Consider the following 21,510-nt stretch of genomic DNA (forward strand, 5'->3'; position numbering starts at 1 on the left):
GGAGGTATAGTAGGAGGTATAGGTGTAGGAGGTATAGGAAGAGGAGGTATAGTAGGAGGTATAGGAAGAGGAGGTATAGTAGGTAGGACGTATAGAAGAGGAGGTATAGCAGGAGGTATAGTAAGAGGAGGTATAGTAGGAGGTATAGGAGGAGGAGGTATAGCAGGAGGTATAGGAAGAGGAGGTATAGGAAGAGGAGGTATAGTAGGAGGTATAGTAGGAGGTATAGGAGGAGGAGGTATAGTAGGCGGTATAGGAGGATGAAGTATAGTAGGAGGTATAGGAGGAGGCGGTATAGTAGAAGGTATAGGAAGAGGAGGTATAATAGGAGGAGGTATGGTAGGAGGTATAGAAGGAGGGAGGATGTATAGCAGGAGGACAATGGAGGAGATATAGTAGGAGGTATAGAAGGAGGGAGGAGGTATAGGAGGAGGATGGAGGAGGAGGAGGGGAACAAAACGTAGTAACATAAATGCAACAGCCACAAAACAAAAAAGTAAAACTGAAACAGGAAAATAAAATCCAGGTGAAATAACTGAGGTCATGATGAGACGATGTTGCCATAACAACAACATGCAACCAATCAGGACACACCCATACTGGGACAGTCATACTGGGAGCCGTCAGTCTCTGTTCCAGAGTCAAACTGATCAGCTGATTGATCAGTTCACATACAGAACAGACGGCTTCATGCTGTGATCAATGAGTGTGTGTGTGTGTGTGTGTGTGTGTGTGTGTGTGTGTGTGTGTGTGTGTGTGTGTGTGTGTGTCCCACATGCTGAAGGGATGGATGCAGTGTTAGTGACTGACAGGTGAGGATGAAGAGGAGGAGGCTGATAAAGAAGAGGGAGCACCACTGAGGAAGAATCCAACATCACCTTCCATCTCCACAGCTGCAGTTACTGATTACTTTCTCAATTTATTGATTGATCACACCATCAATAAAATGTCGTAAACATCAGTTTTAACTTTTGTCAAATCACAGGAGCCTCGGACCAGAATCTGGTCCCACAACAGAGGCGGTCTGAGTCCAGTCGTTTGCAGCGTGAAAACACTTCCTGGATGGTTTAGACTTTCAGACCAATCACAGGAAGTTGAAGCAGGCTATCATCACCCATTAAACGGCAGAAGAAGAAAAACAACCAGAAGGGAGTTAAGGATGAAACGAAGGATTGAACTGGTGTTTGATCCAACAAGGAAATCAAAAGTCAACTATGAAAACATTTAGTTTCTTTTACTCTTCATTTAGTTTTAGTTTCATTTTTCATTTAGAAAAATGGTTTGTAAACACGGACGGGACCACACAAACAGCACCAGGTCAGTTCCCAGAAGACGAACGCTCTGAAAAGAAATACGTAAAACTACAAAAACAAAGGTCTGACCGAAGAAAAACGGGAAACAGGTCCAGTTCAAGCACAAAAGCCCAAACTCTGCAGAGGTCAAAGGTCACCCACCTGTTTGACCCGGGCTCTGCCGGGGGAGAACTTCCTCTTAGAGATGGCTGGCTTCCCCATGCCAATTTTAGGAGCGAAGAGGAGCACAGTGGTGGGAGGAGCCTGGAGATGAGAACAAAATGTGAACACAAGTCAGTCAGTGGGAGGAGCTAACAAGATGCACAAACCAAGGAGGAGACTGTTGTCCTGTGTTAGTTTTACCTTGGAGAGAGGTGGAGACTCTCTCGCAGGGGGGGAGGACCTTAGAGGAGGAGATGGTGGGGAGAGCGGGGGTGGGGTGACTGGTGCTCTGGCAGGGGAGGTCTCAGGAGAGGCCTCAGTGGAGAAAGGAGACTGCCTGAGACGGATCGAGAGGTCATCTGAAGGCCTTGAGGAGCAGGGAGGCGGCCTGAGGGTCCGACTCTTACCCCTGTGGGAGGGGGCCGGTGGGCTGGGGGAGGAGAGATGGAGGAGGGAGGGCGGAGATGAGGTCATCAGCTCCATCACCTCCATGTCTAAAGAGGGGTCCAGGTCCAGCACAGGGCTCACCGGATCCTCCTCCTCCTCCTCCTCCTCCAGATCTGATTGGTCCTCATCCTCTGTATCCCGCTTCTCACTCAGTGGCTGTTGCCCAGTAACCACAGGACAAGCAGCTAGCATGTCAGATGCTGCTGGCTCCGGTATTACAGGATGCTCCTCCTCTACCTCCTTGTCCGAAGGCTCAGTGTGTGACTGGTGCTTATCTTTGGTGGGTGTTGTTGCCAGAGCAACAGGTTTAAAGAGGCTCTGTGATTGGCTGTCATCCTCCGCTGATGTCACGGGGCAGAAATATGTTTTGTCCTTTAGCCCTACCTCCTGTTCCTTCCCGTTCTTGGCTTCTCTTTGACTGGTGGGTTCTTCTTCCAGGGGGCGGTCCTCTAGCAGAGGGGGCAGTGTCTGAGGGGAGGAGGGGGATAAGGCAGTCCTGTGAGGAGAGGAGGAATGTGAGGCCTCCAGAGATCCAGCTCTAGGAGGAGATTGAGGAGGTGATTGTGGCGAGGGGACGGGGGAGACTGCAGATGAAGACGAGGGGGAGGATGAAGGCATTTGGGGAGGTAAGGCAGAGCATGGTATGTTGGATAGGGGGCAGGGAGGAGCTGGCTGTGGGAGGAAGGGGGAGGCGGCAGCGGTGTGAGGGGGAGACTGTTGCTGTTCAGTCAGCTGGACTCCTGCAGAGAAAGAGAGGAGGAAGTTAAACCTGAACACAACTGATTACTAGAGTACCCCGATTACAAGACCTACCTGAACGACAGTTTGAATACTGGTCCTCTTCCTCCTGGTTTGGTTCTCCTCTTCCTCCCTCTGTCCTGTCAACAGGATCCTCTTCTTCTGGACTCTCCTGTGTTGACTGATGAGGTTTCTCTCTCTCCTCCACCTCCTCCTCCTGTTGTGGAGCTTCTCCCTCCTCTTCAGTCTTTCCCTGCTCCTCTGCCATGCTGACATCTAAAGGAACAAGAAGTGTTCATAACCTCAGAAACCCGAAATGGTCCCACAAACTCTGAGGTCACAGCAACAAGTAGTGCGCTACATATCGCACACAGAATTATTAAATGTGTAAATCGCTCCTCATGATACTCACCCAAGGTAGCCGCAGACTCCCTCTCTAGTGTGTATTGCTGGAGGTCTGCATCAAAGTGGCTTCCAGAACTCGGACCAGGCTGTACAGCACCAGCAGGACCAGGACTAGAACTGGTTTCAGACCGCCCGAGGGTTCCAAGTGCAGGGCTGACAGGATCACCGCCAGGACTAACCTCACAGGGCATCTGGCTGTCAGGACCAGGACCAGGACCACACCTCATAAGACTGGCAGAACCAGAACTAAGACTAGCCTCTGGCTGCACAGATCTAGCAGGACCAAAACTAGGACTAGCAGGACCAGGACAAGGACTTGGACTTGGGGTAGGCTCGGAGTCCTTAGGGCCAAATACAGGACTTGCAACTGGGCTACTGAGCACAAAGCTAGCTTGACCGAAGACTGTCTGAGGAGGGCTAACCTGTGAGGGGGCGGAGCATGTGGTACTAGCAGGTGTTTCGTTAGTGTGGCTAGTGCTAGGCATCACAGTGTTATCCTGAGTGGGACTAGCATGGACAGAGCTAGCATGGCTCGGTCTAACCCGAGTGGAAGTAGCATCAACAGGGGCATCTTGTCTTCGATACGAAGGACTTAGCGAGGCAGTGCTTAGTTGGCTTTCGACAGAAGACCTGTCGGGGGAAGAGTGAAGACCAGGCGGGGACTGGCTAACCTGGTTTAGACTAGCCTGGTTGGGGCTGACAGGTGATGAGTCATCTGGTTTGGGGCTGACAGGTGATGAGTCATCTGGTTTGGGGCTGGTGGGTGTTGGGATAGTCTGCCTAATACAGTCTGTAGAGTTAATGAGACCAGTATCAAGCTGAACCGCACCAGAAAGAACAGAGCTCTGGATGATGGGACTGGCCACCATGTCCACATCAAGACTTGAACTAGTCAAAATGGGGCTCGGCTGTGCCCCTTTAAGGCCAGTACTGGTTCCAGTGTCAGAAGCAGAACCACGATGGGGGCTATGATACGTTTCACTGGCTGAAGCCAGACTGTGAGGTGGGCTGACACAAGCGACAGCAGCGTGTGCAGGGCTCCTGTATACGCTGCTAGCGCATGAGGGAGTCTGTGTTTGCACTGGGCTGGATTGGGATACTACTACCTGAACAGGACTAGCTTGACCAGCAGGACTAGACCTAGATGGGCTAGAAACGACGCCACCATCAGTTACACTAGCACAGTAGAGACTCATCTGGGCTTGACAGTCTGAGGTAACGTTGCTCAGGCTGTGGCTAACAGAACTGCTGGATGGGCTCGTATCGGCCAGCGTACAGTGTGGAGGACTAGAGCTTGCTGGAGTTGGCGGGGGGCTTGTCTGTGAAGGAATGCAGGGAGTTCGGACATTTGAGGGACTTGATGGATGTGTTGGACTGGTCTGAGTCTCTTCGAGCTCTGCAAAACTACAAACAGATGGACTGACAACATGCACAGAGCCCGTCAGACCGCAGCCTCTGGTGGCCTCTGTGTGGACTAGGCTACCAAGAGTAGGGCTAGTGTGAACTGGACTGTCAGGATGACTGGTACTAGATTCTGGCTCAATAAAATGACTTGCGTGGTCGACAGCTACCTCCATCTCCTCATCTTGACACGAAACGGAGTGGATGGGTCCGGCCAGTACCGCTGAGGGGCTACCTGGCCCCGCTGAGGTTCTAATAAGTGGTGCTGAGGAGCTGATTGGTTGCATAGAGCCACTGGCTGTTAGCGTTACAGGGCTAACTGGTTCTGTTGAGGGACTAGTATCAGCTACTATGGAGTTGACGTGCACAGAGCTAGTCTCCACTGGGATAGGGCTACCACAGATCTGAAGAGAGGTGGCAGGGCTGGTAGGCATTTGACTTTCACGTGTGGGGCTAGCACTAGCTGAGCTAGCTTGAATATGTACGGGACAAGCTTTTTCAATAGCGTCTGTGCAGGGTGTGCTGTCACAAGGACTCTGAGGATTGTGGCTCGCTGGGGTATTTTCCTCCTTTCCATCTGCACACGGTGAGCTAGTTAGGCTACTGTGTTCCACTGAAGGGCTAACGTGAACAAGGCTTTCTCGTGTTTGGACAGCAGGGTTGATGGGGGGTTGGAAATGGTCTGAGCTAAGTGTCCTACTGTATGCACTGTAGCTTTCAGAGTGCACTGTGGACAAGTCACATGTGGGGCTAAGAGAGGCGGGACTGCTTTCCAGTGTTTGGCCATCAGGATCAGGACCCGGCTGCATAAGGCTAAGCTCCAAGGAGTTTAGCTCTGTGGTTAGGGTGCATTCCTTAGTACCCGTTGACTCTGCAGCAAGCACTAAAGGAAGTAGGCAGAGCTGCAAAGGCCGAACAGCCTGTGTGGCGAGGGCCTGTGCTGGGCTGGCAGGCTGGGACAGGCTACACTGTCTGGGTCCGGGTGGGGATGGTGATGGGCTACATGGAGCTGAAATGGTCCTCAGTGAGGAATGTCTTGTTATTGTCTTGTTGGACCTCCAGCAGACTAGAGAAAGGTCCTGGTCCAGTGTAGAAATGTCCTTTGCAGCCTCACATCGCAGATGAGCAGGGCTGCTTGATCCAGGGCTCTCCTGGTCCAGTGTAGGTTCAGCATCCTGTGTGGGACTCTGGGGAGGTGATGTGCCATCCTGTGCAGGACTATGTGGCATAGGACTATGTGCTCCTGGTGAGGGACTGTGCTGAGGCTGTGAGATGACAATATTAGCAGGACTAGGCGATCTGTTGAGCTGCGTCCCTGTGGAGGTGTCCTGCCCATGACTGAGTGGTGGAGGGCTGTGCTGATGTTCTGCAGACCCTGTTTGAACCCAGGAACATCCATGTCCTGGTTGGGACAGACTACGTGGTGGGGGGTTGTCTGCAAGGATACAAGACATTGGATTACCCTGCTTTTGACTTTGCTGATCCTCTGTGGAATGCTGGGTAGGGTTCGAAGAGGTGAGAATGAGCTGGGTCTGTGTGGAAATCACATGGGTAGGGCTATGGTGCAGCTCAGCAGGACCAGGAGGGGATGACCATGGACTTTTTTCAAGTTCTGTTTGACCGGAATGAGACTGTGTAGGACTCTGCTGAAGCTTTACTGGACTGGGGTGAGATGCGTTACGGCTTTCCTGGTGTTCCGTAGAATCAGGGTGACACGGTGAAGGACTTTTCTGGAGCTCTGTGGGATCAGAGCGAGATTGTCCAGGACTCGATTGGAGGTCTGTTGGAGATGGTGCAGGACTCGGTTGGGGGTCTGTAGGAGATGGTGCAGGACTCGGTTGAGGCTCTGTAGGAGATGGTGCAGGACTCGGTTGGAGGTCTGTTGGAGATGGTGCAGGACTCGGTTGGAGGTCTGTTGGAGATGGTGCAGGACTCGGTTGGAGGTCTGTTGGAGATGATGCAGGGTTCGATTGGGGCTCTGCGGGAGATGGTGCAGGGCTCGATTGGGGCTCTGTTGGAGTTGGTGCAGGACTCGGTTTAAGGGCTGTTGGAGATGATGCAGGACTCGGTTGGAGGTCTGTTGGAGATGGTGCAGGACTCGGTTGGAGGTCTGCTGGAGATGGTGCAGGACTCGGTTGGAGGTCTGCTGGAGATGGTGCAGGACTCGATTGGGACTCTGTTGGAGACGGTGCAGGACTCGGTTGGAGGTCTGTTGGAGACGGTGCAGGACTCGGTTGGGGCTCTGTTGGAGACGGTGCAGGACTCGGTTGGGGCTCTGTTGGAGACGGTGCAGGACTCGGTTGGGGCTCTGTTGGAGACGGTGCAGGACTCGGTTGGGGCTCTGTTGGAGACGGTGCAGGACTCGGTTGGGGCTCTGTTGGAGACGGTGCAGGACTCGGTTGGGGCTCTGTTGGAGACGGTGCAGGACTCGGTTGGGGCTCTGTTGGAGATGGTGCAGGACTCAGTTGGAGGTCTGTAGGAGATGGTGCAGGACTCGGTTGGAGGTCTGTTGGACATGGTGCAGGACTCGGTTGAAGGTCTGTTGGACATGGTGCAGGACTCGGTTGGAGGTCTGTTGGACATGGTGCAGGACTCAGTTGAGGCTCTGTTGGAGATGGTGCAGGACTCGGTTGGAGGACTGTTGGAGATGGTGCAGGACTCGGTTGGAGGTCTGTTGGACACGGTGCAGGACTCGGTTGAGGCTCTGTAGGAGATGGTGCAGGACTCGGTCGGGGCTCTGTAGGAGATGGTGCAGGACTCGGTCGGAGGTCTGTTGGAGATGGTGCAGGACTCGTTTGGGGCTCTGTAGGAGATGGTGCAGGACTCGTTTGGGGCTCTGTAGGAGATGGTGCAGGACTCGTTTGGGGCTCTGTAGGAGATGGTGTGGACCTTTGTTGGCGCTCAGGGTGGGTTGGAGTAAGACTCTGCTCTGATGGTGCACAGATGGTCTTGCTCGGACTTTGTGGCAGCTCTGAACAGACCAGCTGGACTGGGCTATGAACAATTGGACTGATGGGTGGAATTGGCGGCTGTGAAATGCTAATGGTTGGAGCTGTGGTGAGACCAAGGGGCGGGGCCAGGGCAGGACTGTGTGGAGTTAGTTCTTTCTCCTGTGGCCTGCAGTTGGAGCAAATGTATCCTTCAGACCCCGCTCTGCCTTCCCCATACTGGACTATGCATTCTGCATGGACACACCTGGAATAAAACATTGTGGTTTAGGTTTGGACCACTTAATGAAGAATCACTATTTTGAAATTATTACCAAGTTGTAAAAACACTTGGAAGAACTCTCCCCACACACAATATAAGCCACATCAGTTGTTCTTTTAGTGTGAAGGAACACTAGACAGAGGATGTGAGTACCTAAAGCAGCAGGTACAGGTCAGATACTCCTGTGGTGTGTAGAGGTCAGGGGTGTGGCCACAGAGAGGGCAAGGCAGGGCCTGGTCACATGATCTGCACAGAAACGGGTGATTGGCCCACTGGCCCGATGACGTCACACCACAGTGGCGGCAGACTCTACAGTTCTGGAGGAGAGAGGGTGCAAAAGGTTTGTCTAAAGTTCAACGCTGACACCTGTGTGTGTGTGTGTGTGTGTGTGTGTGTGTGTGTGCGCGCGTTTCTCTCACCTTGCAGGTCCAGCCGGTGCTCGGTGTGTGATCCAGAGGTGGTGCGAGACAGTGTGTGTGATAAGCTTTATCACAGTGCTCGCACACCAGTAGCACATCGTCATCCCCTCGCAACCTAACACACACACACACACACACACACACACACACACACACACACACACACACACACACACACACACACTAGGTTAAGACGTCACCAGAATATCAGCGGTGGAGTCTGGGGCGTCGAACAGTCCGTCTGCAAACAGAACCACGGACGGGCCCACAGTTTCTGTCTATCTGTGTTTACAGACAGACAAAAACTGTGGGCCCGTCCGTGATTCGCACCAAGAGGACAATATGGGTTGTCTGAACTCTATCCTGTTTTTCCCATTGCTATGGTTACAGGCAAGACGAGACAGGTTAGTCTTTTTGTCGAGACATTGTGAGGCATCGACCTCCTCAAGATTCAGGTCCACTGTGAAGTCACTAAGCTTCCTACCTCAGTCAAACTGTCCAAATACAGACATTACAACAAACCCTGTGACATTTGTTTAAGTTTGAACCACCAATCAAATAATTTTTTTTTTCTCGTACTGATCAATAATGACACTAATTGTGAATTTTGTGTGTGTGTGTGTGTGTGTGTGTGTGTGTGTTACCTGCAGCTCTGACACACTCGGCACTGAGAGCACTGCCAGCCGACCCGACACTGGGGGGAGGGGGCCAGAGAGGGGTCCAGACAGCTGCCATGGTAACGGTTCCCACAACAACAGCACATCAACAGACTGCCGACCTCAATGCCACCCAAACATGAGACACACTGTGCGGAGTCTGGAGGGACAAAAGTTTCCAAAACAGGTGATTCTATAGATGATGTCATGAAAATGAAGATGACATCATTGAAAGAGCTCAGGTGGTGTACCTGTGTGTGTGTGTGTGTGTGTGTGTGTGTGTGTGTGTGTGTGTACCTGGGTGTGTGTGTCTTGTACACAGTGTGTGTCTCTGGTTCCAGTCCTGATGAGCTCCGGCGGCAGCTGCACAAGGGAAGTGGTAGCTCCGCCTACAGCCCGTCTCCTGGCAACGTAGCGACGCTCCGAACCGCCGACAGAATGCACACACCTGGACAGGTGGATGGGGAGAGATGTGTGTGTGGGGGGGAGGGGCAATGAGAAAAGAAGTGTGCGCACAGGTGCTCCTCCTGACCAGGTGTTGATCACTCACCTGTGTGCTTCCTGAGTCGATGGCTTTGTCCACGTAGAGCAGTGATTGGCCCTCGCCTCGACACACCCCCTCTGACCAGGCTGCACACTGCAGGTGAGCGCAGCACTGACCTGCAAACACACACAGTCAGGTATAACCCTCACACTGACAGGAGGGTGTGTGTGTGTGTGTGTGTGTGTGTGTGTGTGTGTGTGTGTGTGTACCTGTGGGGTCGAACAGTGATTGGACATTGATGTCATGTGGAAGGCCGATTGGTCCGAGCTGCTTCACGAACTCTGAGGAAGACTCGTCCTCTGAAACATCAGCACAGAGTTAAGTTCAAACATCTGACCACTGATCAATATCACTGATCAGAACATGATCAGCTTGTGTGTTTGTGTGACTGGGAGAGTACTCACCACTGTGTTCTGGACTGCTGCACCTGCGCGCACACACACACACACACACACACACAATTACAAATACATTAGTGTGTGACTGTCTCGTCCTGTGTGTGATTTTGCATTGGGGGGTTAACAGGAAGTGAGGTCACGCACATGGGTGGGGCCTGGTCGCCACGGTAGCAGTGGTCGTGGCAATCGTTGTCCCGGTCGGAGGAGGCGCGGCGGTTGAGGATGTGGAGCGGGATGTAGCCGGGCGTTGGGCCGAACACCACCAACCGGCCCTGGCCCAGCGGAGGCTCGTCGCCGCGGTAACAGAAGGCACACTGCTTCAGACTGTGGGGCAAGAGATCCCGAGAGAGAGAGAGAGAGAGAGAGAGAGAGAGAGAGAGAGAGGGAGGTCATTGGTCAGATTCATGAGAGCTGATGTAATCCGGTCCGGTACCACAGACACCACCTGTATCAGGCATGTCGGTATTAACATGATAACGACGGACTCAGCAGAAGGCGGTTCAGACTCACCTGCAGGTCTCACCTGTCACCTGCACTCAGGTTTCCTCTGTTTACATGTTGGATCATTTGCATCATGAGAAGTCCTGCAGCTCCTGCTCACTGTAACCACGGCAACACACTACAGTCACCTGGATTCCTGCTGTTACTGAACTGAACCTGGACCGGATCCTGAACTGAACTTGGACCTGACCCTCCCACAGACGTACACATAGATACACTCACCGTTTTTTGGTGTGTCCCAGGCTGGGGGTGGGCGAGCTCCCCGAGTCCTCCGACAGGGACCTCTGGAACAGGGGGGACAGCGAGTCTTCGTCCTCCAGACGCAGGCAGGGGGACACCGGAGGACTGGAGTGAGGACTCAGGGTGGGACTCTGCTCCATGGGACTGGCCCCTCCCCCCTCTGTCTCCATAGGAACTCTGCTGGGGCTGCAGTCCATCTCCACAGGGGCGGGGCCGAGGCACGGGCTGAGCCGGTCCTCCTCCACAGGATCAGGAGCTGGTCCGGATGCGGGGCTGTGAACAGGAGTAAGGTCTGGAGACAGCGGCGGGGGGCTGACTGGAGGGTCTTCGACAGGACTGGGAACCGGTCCGGGGCTGGGGGCCCGGACCGGGGAAGCAGAAAGGGGGCTGGTTCTGTCCTCCTCCTCAGCACTAGGAGCTGGTTCTGGGATGGACTTTGGGGCCACCGGGTCAGGGTGGGGGGGACCCGGGTCAGGGCCTGGCTCAGGTTCTGGAGCGTGCCTGTCCTGGCTGGGTTCATGATCAGGTTCAGGGTTTGTGTTGGATTTTCTTCTGGAGGTGGACCGACGCCGACCGGTTGTCTTCTCCTTCACCTCCTTCACCTCTGTGGACGACACATAAAATCCATCAACACAGAACCAACACAAGAACATCAGACCTGGTCCAGCAGGAGTTCTGAAGGTAGACGGACTGCAGGAGCCCAGGTGCACTGTGGGTAATGTAGGAACACTCCTGCATACACACCTGTCCTCGTGGGGGGCCTCCTGTCTGTGGCGTCCATGCTCTCTTCATCCTCTACCTGGGCTCGGCCTCGACTCCGCCCCCTGCACAGCAACACACCTGGTCAGTTCATCAAACTACCTGAGCATCAACACTGTAACCCCCACAGACCTGAACCCAGAGACCTGAACCCTCAGACCTGAACCCTCAGACCTGAACTCTAACACTTACTTCTTCCTTGATTTGAGAGGAGGAGGAGGAGGAGGAGGAAGAGGAGGAGGAGGAGGAGGAGAGCGGCCGCCGCTCCCATCTCTCCGAAGTCTCCCACGGGACCGCCGCTCGAGAGCAAGACTGGTCGCGGCGGCTTTGGCCAGCTGAGCATTGCGTCCGGCCCGGGTGACGGGAGGGGGCGGTCCTCTGTCCCGAGGCTCCTGAGATTGAGCCTCAGATGGCATTCTGGGTAAAAAAAACAAAACAACAAAAAACAGAGAAATCAGGGGTCAGCGACAGAGTGGGAGGTCCAAGAAACACACACAAACACATGTGTCAGGTAACGAGCAACGTGTTCAATTAATCTACAGTCATGTGACCTCCAGTCAGGCAGCATTCATGTCTCAATTCTAAAATATTGATTGTTTACACAACATGCAGAGATGCTCATCAAGTAACCGATCGGCAAACTGATCAAAATCCTTTACTAATCGTTACTTTACATTTTCAGTTCCTTTCAGCTTTATTTAAACATAATTTAATTCAATCAGACCTTGACAACACCTCTGCAGCACAGCGTCCCGGGTTCAGCTTCAACCCTGGAGGACTGTACTTCCTGTTTGTCACCATGCTGTCAGCTGATTGTTTTTTTTTATTTTTATTTATTTTATTCACTTTATTAATCCCCGAGGGGAAATTTCTTCACTACAGCAGGGGGGCTCTCAGGGGGGAGCTGCTGCAGCAGGCTGCCACTAGCGTGGCGCCAGGTAACCTGACATGAGGTGCATGTTTTTGGATGATGGGAGGAAGCCGGAGAACCCGGAGAGAACCCACGCAAGCACAGGGAGAACATGCAAACTCCGCACAGAAAGGCCCAGGACCGGATTCGAACCCAGAACCTTTTTGCTGTGAGGTGACAGTGCTAACCACTGCACCACCGTGCCGGCCCACACACACACATTTCCTCCCACAACCAGGCTGGTTCAAAGTCACTGGACCGAAGCTTTAGAGCTGCTCTGCTTTTACTTTGAAAAGTTCAACACAGAAACACGAGGCGGGAAAAAAATCCTCCGTCTGATATTTCAGCAGCAGATTGAGGATTATTTTTTATTATTGATCGGTTCAACGGTTGCCATGGTTACTTCCGCTCTTATCTTCTCACATCTTGTTGTTGTTTTCCTGTTTGTTTCCTGTCCTGTTTTTTTACTTTCTTTTTTGTTGTTATCGTTTTTAATTCCTGTTGTTGTTTGCTTGTTTTTGTTTTCCTATTGTTGTTGGTCTTGTTGTTTGTGTTGTGTGCACACTGATGTGCTGAGCTCTGCAGAAACGCTGTTGTACAGTTAATACTAAATATTTAAAAGCTTCTGCTGCGATCACATCTGGAAATAAATATTCATGTATTTTTCAGTGTTTCCTTTTTTCATGAACTGACAGAAAATACCATGAAGATGTTATTTTATAATCATATCACTAATCACAGGTCTGTCGGTATCAGCGTGTATGTTGGCCTTTTATTAAAAGCTTCTATCTATAGTTACTATAAATATAATGACTATTACATGTATTACTTATTTATTTCCAATAGTTCTATATTTATTTATAACAATTAAGTTGCGACTGTAAAACATCGGCCTCCATTTAAAGTGTCAACAACATATTTATTAGGCAATATATCGATATCTGAACTTTTTACGAGTCAATATCGGCTTCTGCCCCAAAAATCACGAATCTGTCGTTTTCTTACAGATTTTAACGAACGGATCGATCAGTTAATGAAAATAATCAGCAGTTTATTGGAGATAATCGTTAACCTGTCGGTTATCTTAACGAGCTACATCAACGGTGCCAATCACACTGATCGATCGGGAACTCGGAGCAGAGCATGAAGTGGCTGTGGTCGACCAGCTGGTTAACCAGCAGGTCGACCAGCAGGTTAACCAGCAGGTTGACCAGCTGGTCAACCAGCAGGTCAACCAGCAGGTCAACCAGCTGGTTGCCAATAGATCGTCTGTCAGAGCGGTTGTACGCAGTTTAAATGGCGCAGGCGCTGATCATAGTGCAGTTCTGATCAGTTTCATTGATCAGAAACTGATTGGATCGAAGCTGTGAATTAAAACGAACCGGACGAGCACATCAGCTAGCTGTTAGCCGTTAGCTTCCTCCGACCGCCCAGTTGACTGATCACTTCTCTGTTAGCATTAGCGTCGGCTAGCAGGCTAGCTGTTAGCGCGCACTACAAACGGTGCATCCCGGCTCCGGCGCTTCATCCGCCGCCCCGCGGGAAACGTTAACGGCAGCCGTCAAGTGAACGCAGGAAACGGTCCGAAAACCGAGAAGCGGCGCCGCACGAGTGTCGAGAAGAGAGAAAAAAAAGCGCCTTACTGATTTGATGCAATTCTCTTTTTCCTCTCCAGCTTTCCAACTTAAAGCGACGAGTTTAAATCCAACAGCTAACTTCTCCGAAAGATTACATCTGTTTCACAAAGCTGGCAGGACGGGAGTTCCCCTCCAAACATCCCCGGTGGTCGTGGAAGGAAAGAAAACACGATTTCTGCTGTGAAAATAGGCGAAAAATTAAAGTTGAAGCGGTCGCTCCGTCATGGAGGCCATGTTTGGGAGCGACCGAAGCACCGCCTGTCAGCGCCAGCAGGAGAAGTAGGACCCACCAAACACTGACTACCGCACCGGAGCACGCGTGCTCACCGGACACCGGCCGTGTGTTTCCCCCGGAGAAAGGCGTCGTTCACCCGGAGCGGGCTCCTGAAAGGTGCCGGTGTTTGTGCCTCCGTGTCGGAGCGCGTTAATTTGTTGATGTTGTGTTTAAAGTGTGTCTGACCCCGCGGAGGGATCTGGTGGAGGGATGCTCGCGTGAAGCGGTCTCTGTCATCAGACCTGAAGTCCCGGACCGGAGCGCGAGGATCCGGACTGCTGCTGCACGTGCCCCAAACCTGGACCAGGTAACTGGGACACATTTCAGTTTATGAAGATTTATTTTGAAATGCAGCATCAGACAGGAAAAATGGGTCCAAACTGCTAAAGGTTGAGTCTAAAGGGAACTAACTTCCTGTATCAACTTCCTGAATGACCCCAAGAACACGAAAAGCTCCGCTGACCAGGAGGACCACATGGAGACCTCTAGAACCTCCTGCACAACCAACTGCACTTCATGAGGAACCACAAGAATAACTATGTGACACCAAGTACCTGGAATAGCTCTAGAACCTCTTTAATCTCCCCTCAAACCTAAACTAACCGAATAACTACCTGGAGGAACCTAGAACCTAAAGAATGACCACATGAACCACCTTAAATATCTCTAGAACCTCATAATGACCCCTTAAGTTATCTAAAGAAAGGACACATGGAACCCCTTAAATGACCTCCAGAACATCATAAACCCAATAAAGGTCATTCCTCCCACTTAAACGTCATCAATATCCACCAGAACCCCTTAAAGAACTCACAGAACCTCTTAAGATCCTCTTAATAATGTACAGATGGAAAGAGCATGTACTGGTGAGGTTCTGGGTTTTCAGGAAACAGATCCTGGTTCATCCCAGATGTGACTCAGAACCGTCTGTAGAACCTGACACCGATCCAATCAGGAACCAGTCCTGGTTCCACAGCAGAACTTTATTGAACTCAGACTGATGTTTGGAACGATGTTTTTTATCAAACAAACATATTTACAGTTCACACGTCTGCAGCACGTTTCATTTTATTTTGAAAGTCCTGGGAGGAAGTGGAGCAGTTCAGATAAACTCCACCCCTCTGTCCGTCACACAGAAGGAGCTGCTCCTGGAGCAGGAGGAGAAGGAGGAGGAGGAGGAGGTGCAGTGGACGGTGAAGACCTGCCGTCTCCTCTGCTCCCTGATGCCTCCAGTGGCGGCCATGTTGTTTGCAGCCTCCTGCCTGGAGCACAGCAGCCGGTGGGTCACCAGCCGTTGCCAGGGGCGACAGAGGTACTGACGGTTGGACTCCGATGATGATGAGGATGATGAGGATGAAGGTCCACTGTAACTCCTCCTGATGGTGTGGCAGGTGGCAAAGACAGTGACTCTGTAATCCCTGAGGAGGACCACAGATCAGAGGGTTAGTGAGGTTCTGATCCGCCATCAGCCTCCAGAACCGACCCGAGTTCTCCACAATTCTGAACCTGACGGGTCCTCAACCACCTACAGTATCTAACGAACCTCCTCTCTGTCCACTAGAACATCATCTATGATCATTAGATCCAGCTGACCCATGGAACCTACTCAATAAAAAATCTCAATGAGGCCCGTGAGAACCTCTAGAACCACCGAAAGCACCTCCAAACCCTCCACAAGAATCCCACTACCCGGAGAACTCCCAACATGGCTACAAAAATCTCCCACTGGACCTTTAAACCCTCTTGAGGACTGGCCGAGAGGATCTCTAGACCCTGAGGAACAAACCGTCCTAGTGACCACTGGAATTACCCAGAACCTCCTACTGGACCACTAGAACCTTCAACCATTAGAATCCTCAACTGGATCACCAGAACCTCCTAATGTACTCCTAGAACCCCCTATCTGAAAACTAAAACTTCCTATTGGACCACTAAAATCTCCTAAAGAACCACTGGAAGCTCCTAAAAGACCACTAGACCCACATAAAGGACCACTAGAACCTCCAAAAGTACCACTAGAGAGTTCCAATTGGACACTAGAACCTTAGAACTACCCAAAGAGTTTTCTTCCTAAAGGACAACTCAAACCTCCAAAAGAACCCATAGAACTTCCTAACAGACCACAAAGAGCACCTGAAGGGCAGCTAGAACCTTCAAACTAATCACTAGAACCTCGTAATGGACCAGTAGAACTTCCTAATGGACCAGTAGAACCTCCTAATGGACCAGTAGAACCTGTAAAAGAAACACTAGAACCTCGTAGCAGAAGAAGACTAATATAACCTCCCTATGGACAAGTAGAACCTCCTTCAGGACCAGTGGAACTCCCTAACAGAACATCCACCTGAGCAGTCGTCCAAGCAGCTCGGCACACTTGCTTAGCTTCTCCTCCTGCCTGCCGATGCTGGCCCCGCCCTCGCAGCGGTCCAGCCAATAGAAGGCGGAGATGCTGTCGAGGAGGAGTAGCGCCAGGCCCGGCCGCGACGACAAGGAGGTCTCCAGGAAGTGGAGGGTGAGGAGGAGTTGGGAGGAGGAGGAGCAGTGAACCACCAGGAGGCGAGACAGACACAAACGCAGCGCCGCCTCGTTTGGTTCGGCCGAGGACGAGCTGGTGGGCGGAGCTAGAGATGGATACGGTAGACAAGACATGAGACACCGGGACGTCTTTTGTCTTTCACGAAGTTTGCTGTCTTAAAAACTCGTCTGAAAGGTGATGTGTGTGTGTGTGTGTGTGTGTGTGTGTGTACCTGCGGTCAGTCTGCTGTCCAGGATGCTGACCAGTCGGAACATGTCCAGACTGTAGTCGGTGTCCACAAACACAACGTCCACCTCCAAACCGCTGGCTGCTTCTGGCAGCACACAGCGACACAGCAGGTGGTAGAGCAGCTCCGTCTTACCTGAGACAGACACACACACACACACACACACACACACACAGAGTTCACAGGCAGGTCGGAGCCAGGTGAAGGCGGAGTATTTTCCTGACCGGTGAGCTCACCTGTCCCCTCTGTCCCGTACAGCTCCACCACCTCACCTGAGGATCACCGTTATGAACACAGTCAACCATCATGTGATCGCAGCATGTCAGACTTAATCAGGTCACATGACAACATCGATCAGCTGACAGGAAGTGTGAGGTCAGTCACCGTGATCGGGTCCTCCATCTTCAGGAAACAGACGTGGTTCGATGTTCGTCAGGCAGCGACGCCCCTCCAGACGAGCAAACAACTGCAGAGACACACAGCTCGTTACACCAAACCAGGACATAGACTGTTCCATCACATAGACTGTTCCAGGACATAGACTGTTCCATCACATAGACTGTTCCATCACATAGACTGTTCCAGGACATAGACTGTTCCATCACATAGACTGTTCCAGGACATAGACTGTTCCAGGACATAGACTGTACCATCACATAGACTGTTCCAGGACATAGACTGTTCCAGGACATAGACTGTTCCAGGACATAGACTGTACCATCACATAGACTGTTCCAGGACAGACTGTTCCATCACATAGACTGTACCATCACATAGACTGTTCCATCACATAGATTGTTCCAGGACATAGGCTGTACCATCACATAGACTGTACCATCACATAGACTGTACCAGGATATAGACTGTACCATCACATAGATTGTTCCAGGACATAGACTGTACCACCACATAGACTGTACCAGGATATAGACTGTACCATCACATAGATTGTTCCAGGACATAGACTGTACCATCACATAGACTGTTCCAGGACATAGACTGTTCCATCACATAGACTGTTCCAGGACATAGACTGTTCCATCACATAGACTGTACCATCACATAGACTGTTCCAGGACAGACTGTTCCATCACATAGACTGTACCATCACATAGACTGTTCCATCACATAGATTGTTCCATCACATAGATTGTTCCAGGACATAGACTGTACCATCACATAGACTGTTCCAGGACATAGACTGTTCCATCACATAGACTGTACCAGGACATAGACTGTACCAGGACATAGACTGTACCATCACATAGACTGTTCCATCACAGACTGTACCAGGATATAGACTGTTCCATCACATAGACTGTACCATCACATAGACTGTTCCATCACATAGATTGTTCCAGGACATAGGCTGTACCATCACATAGACTGTACCAGGACATAGACTGTACCATCACATAGACTGTTCCATCACAGACTGTACCAGGATATAGACTGTTCCATCACATAGACTGTACCATCACATAGACTGTTCCATCACATAGATTGTTCCAGGACATAGGCTGTACCATCACATAGACTGTACCAGGACATAGACTGTACCATCACATAGACTGTTCCATCACATAGACTGTACCAGGATATAGACTGTACCATCACATAGATTGTTCCAGGACATAGACTGTACCATCACATAGACTGTTCCAGGACATAGACTGTTCCATCACATAGACTGTACCATCACATAGACTGTACCAGGATATAGACTGTACCATCACATAGATTGTTCCAGGACATAGACTGTACCATCACATAGACTGTTCCAGGACATAGACTGTTCCAGGACATAGGCTGTACCATCACATAGACTGTACCAGGACATAGACTGTACCATCACATAGACTGTTCCATCACATAGACTGTACCAGGATATAGACTGTACCATCACATAGACTGTACCAGGATATAGACTGTACCATCACATAGATTGTTCCAGGACATAGACTGTACCATCACATAGACTGTTCCATCACATAGACTGTACCAGGATATAGACTGTACCATCATACGGACTGTACCAGTAACGGTCGCACTGAGGGTAACTGCAGCTTCCGGTATAGCAGCGTCACGTGACGCTTCATCAACGTGAAACTGATCGGTATTGATCGATACTAATATTTTCAGCTCCAACTGTCAAATAGGGTCACGTGCTCGCGCTCCTCTTCTTCCGAGGTGACGTAGCAGTTCGAGTTTCTCACCTGAGCGCCGCTTTCACTCATTTCAGCGTGGACTTCTGGACACCACCGCGTCTGTTTAAACTCACTTCCGGCTTCCTGTTTTAACCGGAAACAACGTTTGTACAAGTGTGCTTCTCGAACAAATAACAGCGACGCGTTTTACTGGAGTTTAAACTTTTTATGATTGAAAGAAATAAAATCAGTTCGTCAAATCTGCTGATCAACAAACAGGCTCTTCTTCTTCTTCGTGTCTTTAAAAGGCACTTCCGTCTGACAGCACCTAGGACAGAGCCTTTCACAATAAAAGTCCTTAAGTGTCGTGAACCTGAGTGAACTTCCAGAATAAAATGGTGTGTTATTAAACCCAGCAGCTCTTCCACATCATCTACAGATAAAGATTAAAAACGGATATTTACAGTAAATACAGCTGCTACTGCTAACAGTGTGAGACATCACAAACAAACATTTCAACGGTTTTCAGTGGAACATCTGATATAAAAACATTTATATGTATTTTTTTTAAATAGAAAACCATAACATTTATATTATGTAATGTCGCCCCCTGCTGGTCTGACTGAGAATATCAGAAACGTGGAAAGACAGGAGGTCTCACTCCAACTGAAGCAATGTGTTTTTAAATGTACACAGGTGGATGGTACAGGACAGTCTCTGAGTCGTCCAATCACAGCGCACCGTTCTGATGACAAGCTACAACACTGGAAACATATAAAACATGTGACCATGGACATGTAATGGACTGAGATCATGGCTCCTCACTGGAAAGCAGAGCGTGTGCAGACCTTCATAGAAAAATCACAACATTTAACTGCAACCAATCAGCCAATCAGAGGAGGCGCTGCACTCTGACAAAACAGGGCGGGATGACGGTCACATGATAGCTCTGCAGGTCCACGTACACCAGGTAGGTCTGTCTGTACACACCTGTCTGTCTCTCTGTGACCACATCACCTGTAGGAGTGCCTTGGACCACATGACTTGTCTGTCTCTTTGCAGCCTCAGACCTGTCAGTCATCTCTGAAGCCCCGCCCCCCACCTCACTGTTGATAATATGTTTTGTTCTTCCTCCCGTTTGTTTGGGTTTGTTAGCTACCTCCTCATTGGTTGGATTGCCCGTTACTGGACCGTGTGATTGGCCCTCTGACTCCACAAGGTATCTGATTGGTGGGCCGACCATCTTCCTCCTCAACCTCTTAGGCTCCTCCTCTTTTTCTTTTCCATCTTTACCTCCCTCCTCCACACAGACTGATTTCACCTCCTCCTCCTCCTCCTCCTCCCGGCACCTCTTCCTCTTCCTCCCTCCATCTTGGTCCGGCAGTCTCCTCCCCCTCTCTTCTTCCAACCTCCTCCTCTTCAGTGTCAGGTCGTCGACCCACCAATGGGGACTTTTGCACACACACGCTTTAAGTGTGCTGACCAATGAGAAGCCTTTGTTGGCACTGGGAGGCGGAGCTTCTCGTTGTCATCCACCTCCTCTGTCCTCGTCTCTTCATTGCTAACCTTCTGTTCCTCCTGTGTGTCGTCAGCAGCTCGGGAACCTCCTGTCCCTGCCCCGTCACTGCTGCCATGACGACCGGTTGGCAGGCTGGCAGGAGGGGGAGAGGGGAGGGGGAGAGGAGGGGGAGAGGGGAGGGGAGGGGGAGAGGGGGGGGGAGAGGGGAGGGGAGGGGGAGAGGAGGGGAGGGGGAGAGGGGAGGGGAGAGGGGAGGGGGAGAGGAGGGGGAGAGGGGAGGGGAGGGGGAGAGGAGGGGGAGAGGGGAGGGGAGAGGGGAGGGGGAGAGGGGGGGGGAGAGGGGAGGGGAGGGGGAGAGGAGGGGAGGGGGAGAGGGGAGGGGAGGAGGGAGGGGAGGGGAGAGGGGAGGGGGAGAGGAGGGGGAGAGGGGAGGGGAGGGGGAGAGGAGGGGAGGGGGAGAGGGGAGGGGAGGAGGGAGGGGAGGGGGAGAGGGGAGGGGAGAGGGGAGGGGAGGGGGAGAGGAGGGGGAGAGGGGAGGGGAGGGGGAGAGGAGGGGGAGAGGGGAGGGGAGAGGGGAGGGGAGGGGGAGAGGAGAGGGGAGGGGGAGAGGAGGGGGAGAGGGGAGGGGAGGGGGAGAGGAGGGGAGGGGGAGAGGGGAGGGGAGGAGGGAGGGGAGGGGAGGGGAGAGGGGAGGGGAGGGGGAGAGGAGGGGGAGAGGGGAGGGGAGGGGGAGAGGAGGGGGAGAGGGGAGGGGAGAGGGGAGGGGAGGGGGAGAGGAGGGGAGGGTGAGAGGAGGGGAGGGGAGGGGGAGAGGAGGGGGAGAGGAGGGTGAGAGGGGAGGGGAGGGGAGGGGGAGGGGGGAGGGGGAGACACGCTGCTTTTCTGCATGTGCTCAGTTTGTCTGTCCACCTGAGAGGATAGGTGACTCACCTGAGTGTCTCCAGCCCAGCTGCTGAGTCAACAGGTCCACCTGGACCCCCGTCTCCTTCGTCTCCTCCTCGGGACTCTCCCACTGGACAGCGGTGTCCCTTCTGCCCCTCCCCCCTCTGTCCCGGCCCGGGATCATGTGGAGGAGCTGCGGAGGAGACG

General features: G+C 51.8%; 2 protein-coding genes across 3 annotated transcripts in view; both read right to left on the reverse strand.

The window, feature by feature from the left end:
• Positions 1 to 13,969, reverse strand: part of LOC138215424 (histone-lysine N-methyltransferase 2C-like) — a 44,634-nt gene extending 30,665 nt beyond the window's left edge. Inside the window, 16 exon segments of the mRNA XM_069177562.1 lie at positions 1,455 to 1,556; positions 1,656 to 2,641; positions 2,715 to 2,915; positions 3,052 to 7,640; positions 7,809 to 7,972; positions 8,075 to 8,189; positions 8,719 to 8,890; positions 9,028 to 9,178; positions 9,281 to 9,390; positions 9,484 to 9,573; positions 9,679 to 9,701; positions 9,817 to 9,996; positions 10,396 to 11,017; positions 11,158 to 11,237; positions 11,365 to 11,589; positions 13,726 to 13,969. Coding sequence (XP_069033663.1) covers positions 1,455 to 1,556; positions 1,656 to 2,641; positions 2,715 to 2,915; positions 3,052 to 7,640; positions 7,809 to 7,972; positions 8,075 to 8,189; positions 8,719 to 8,890; positions 9,028 to 9,178; positions 9,281 to 9,390; positions 9,484 to 9,573; positions 9,679 to 9,701; positions 9,817 to 9,996; positions 10,396 to 11,017; positions 11,158 to 11,237; positions 11,365 to 11,588 — 7,809 coding nt within the window. The 5' untranslated portion in view covers position 11,589; positions 13,726 to 13,969.
• A 237-nt stretch (positions 13,970 to 14,206) lies between these two features.
• On the reverse strand, positions 14,207 to 19,401 carry xrcc2 (X-ray repair complementing defective repair in Chinese hamster cells 2). Of its 2 annotated transcripts, none has more exons than XM_069177613.1 (6): positions 18,972 to 19,401; positions 17,140 to 17,221; positions 16,992 to 17,027; positions 16,741 to 16,890; positions 16,338 to 16,614; positions 14,207 to 15,411 (listed from the first exon to the last, which is right to left on the reverse strand). In XM_069177613.1, the coding sequence occupies exons 1-6, from the start codon at positions 18,990 to 18,992 to the stop codon at positions 15,096 to 15,098; spliced, it is 882 nt and encodes a 293-aa protein (XP_069033714.1). In that variant the 5' UTR covers positions 18,993 to 19,401; the 3' UTR covers positions 14,207 to 15,095. The 2 variants fall into 2 exon arrangements, with proteins under 2 accessions (XP_069033714.1, XP_069033713.1); XM_069177612.1 differs by lacking the exon at positions 18,972 to 19,401 and adding an exon at positions 18,792 to 18,963.
• Between the last annotated feature and the right edge of the window lie 2,109 nt (positions 19,402 to 21,510).

The sequence above is a fragment of the Embiotoca jacksoni genome, unplaced genomic scaffold, assembly GCF_022577435.1.
Source record: "Embiotoca jacksoni isolate LCO1_2020_lvr unplaced genomic scaffold, fEmbJac1.0.p SCAF_75, whole genome shotgun sequence".
NCBI classification, from domain to species: Eukaryota; Metazoa; Chordata; class Actinopteri; family Embiotocidae; genus Embiotoca; species Embiotoca jacksoni.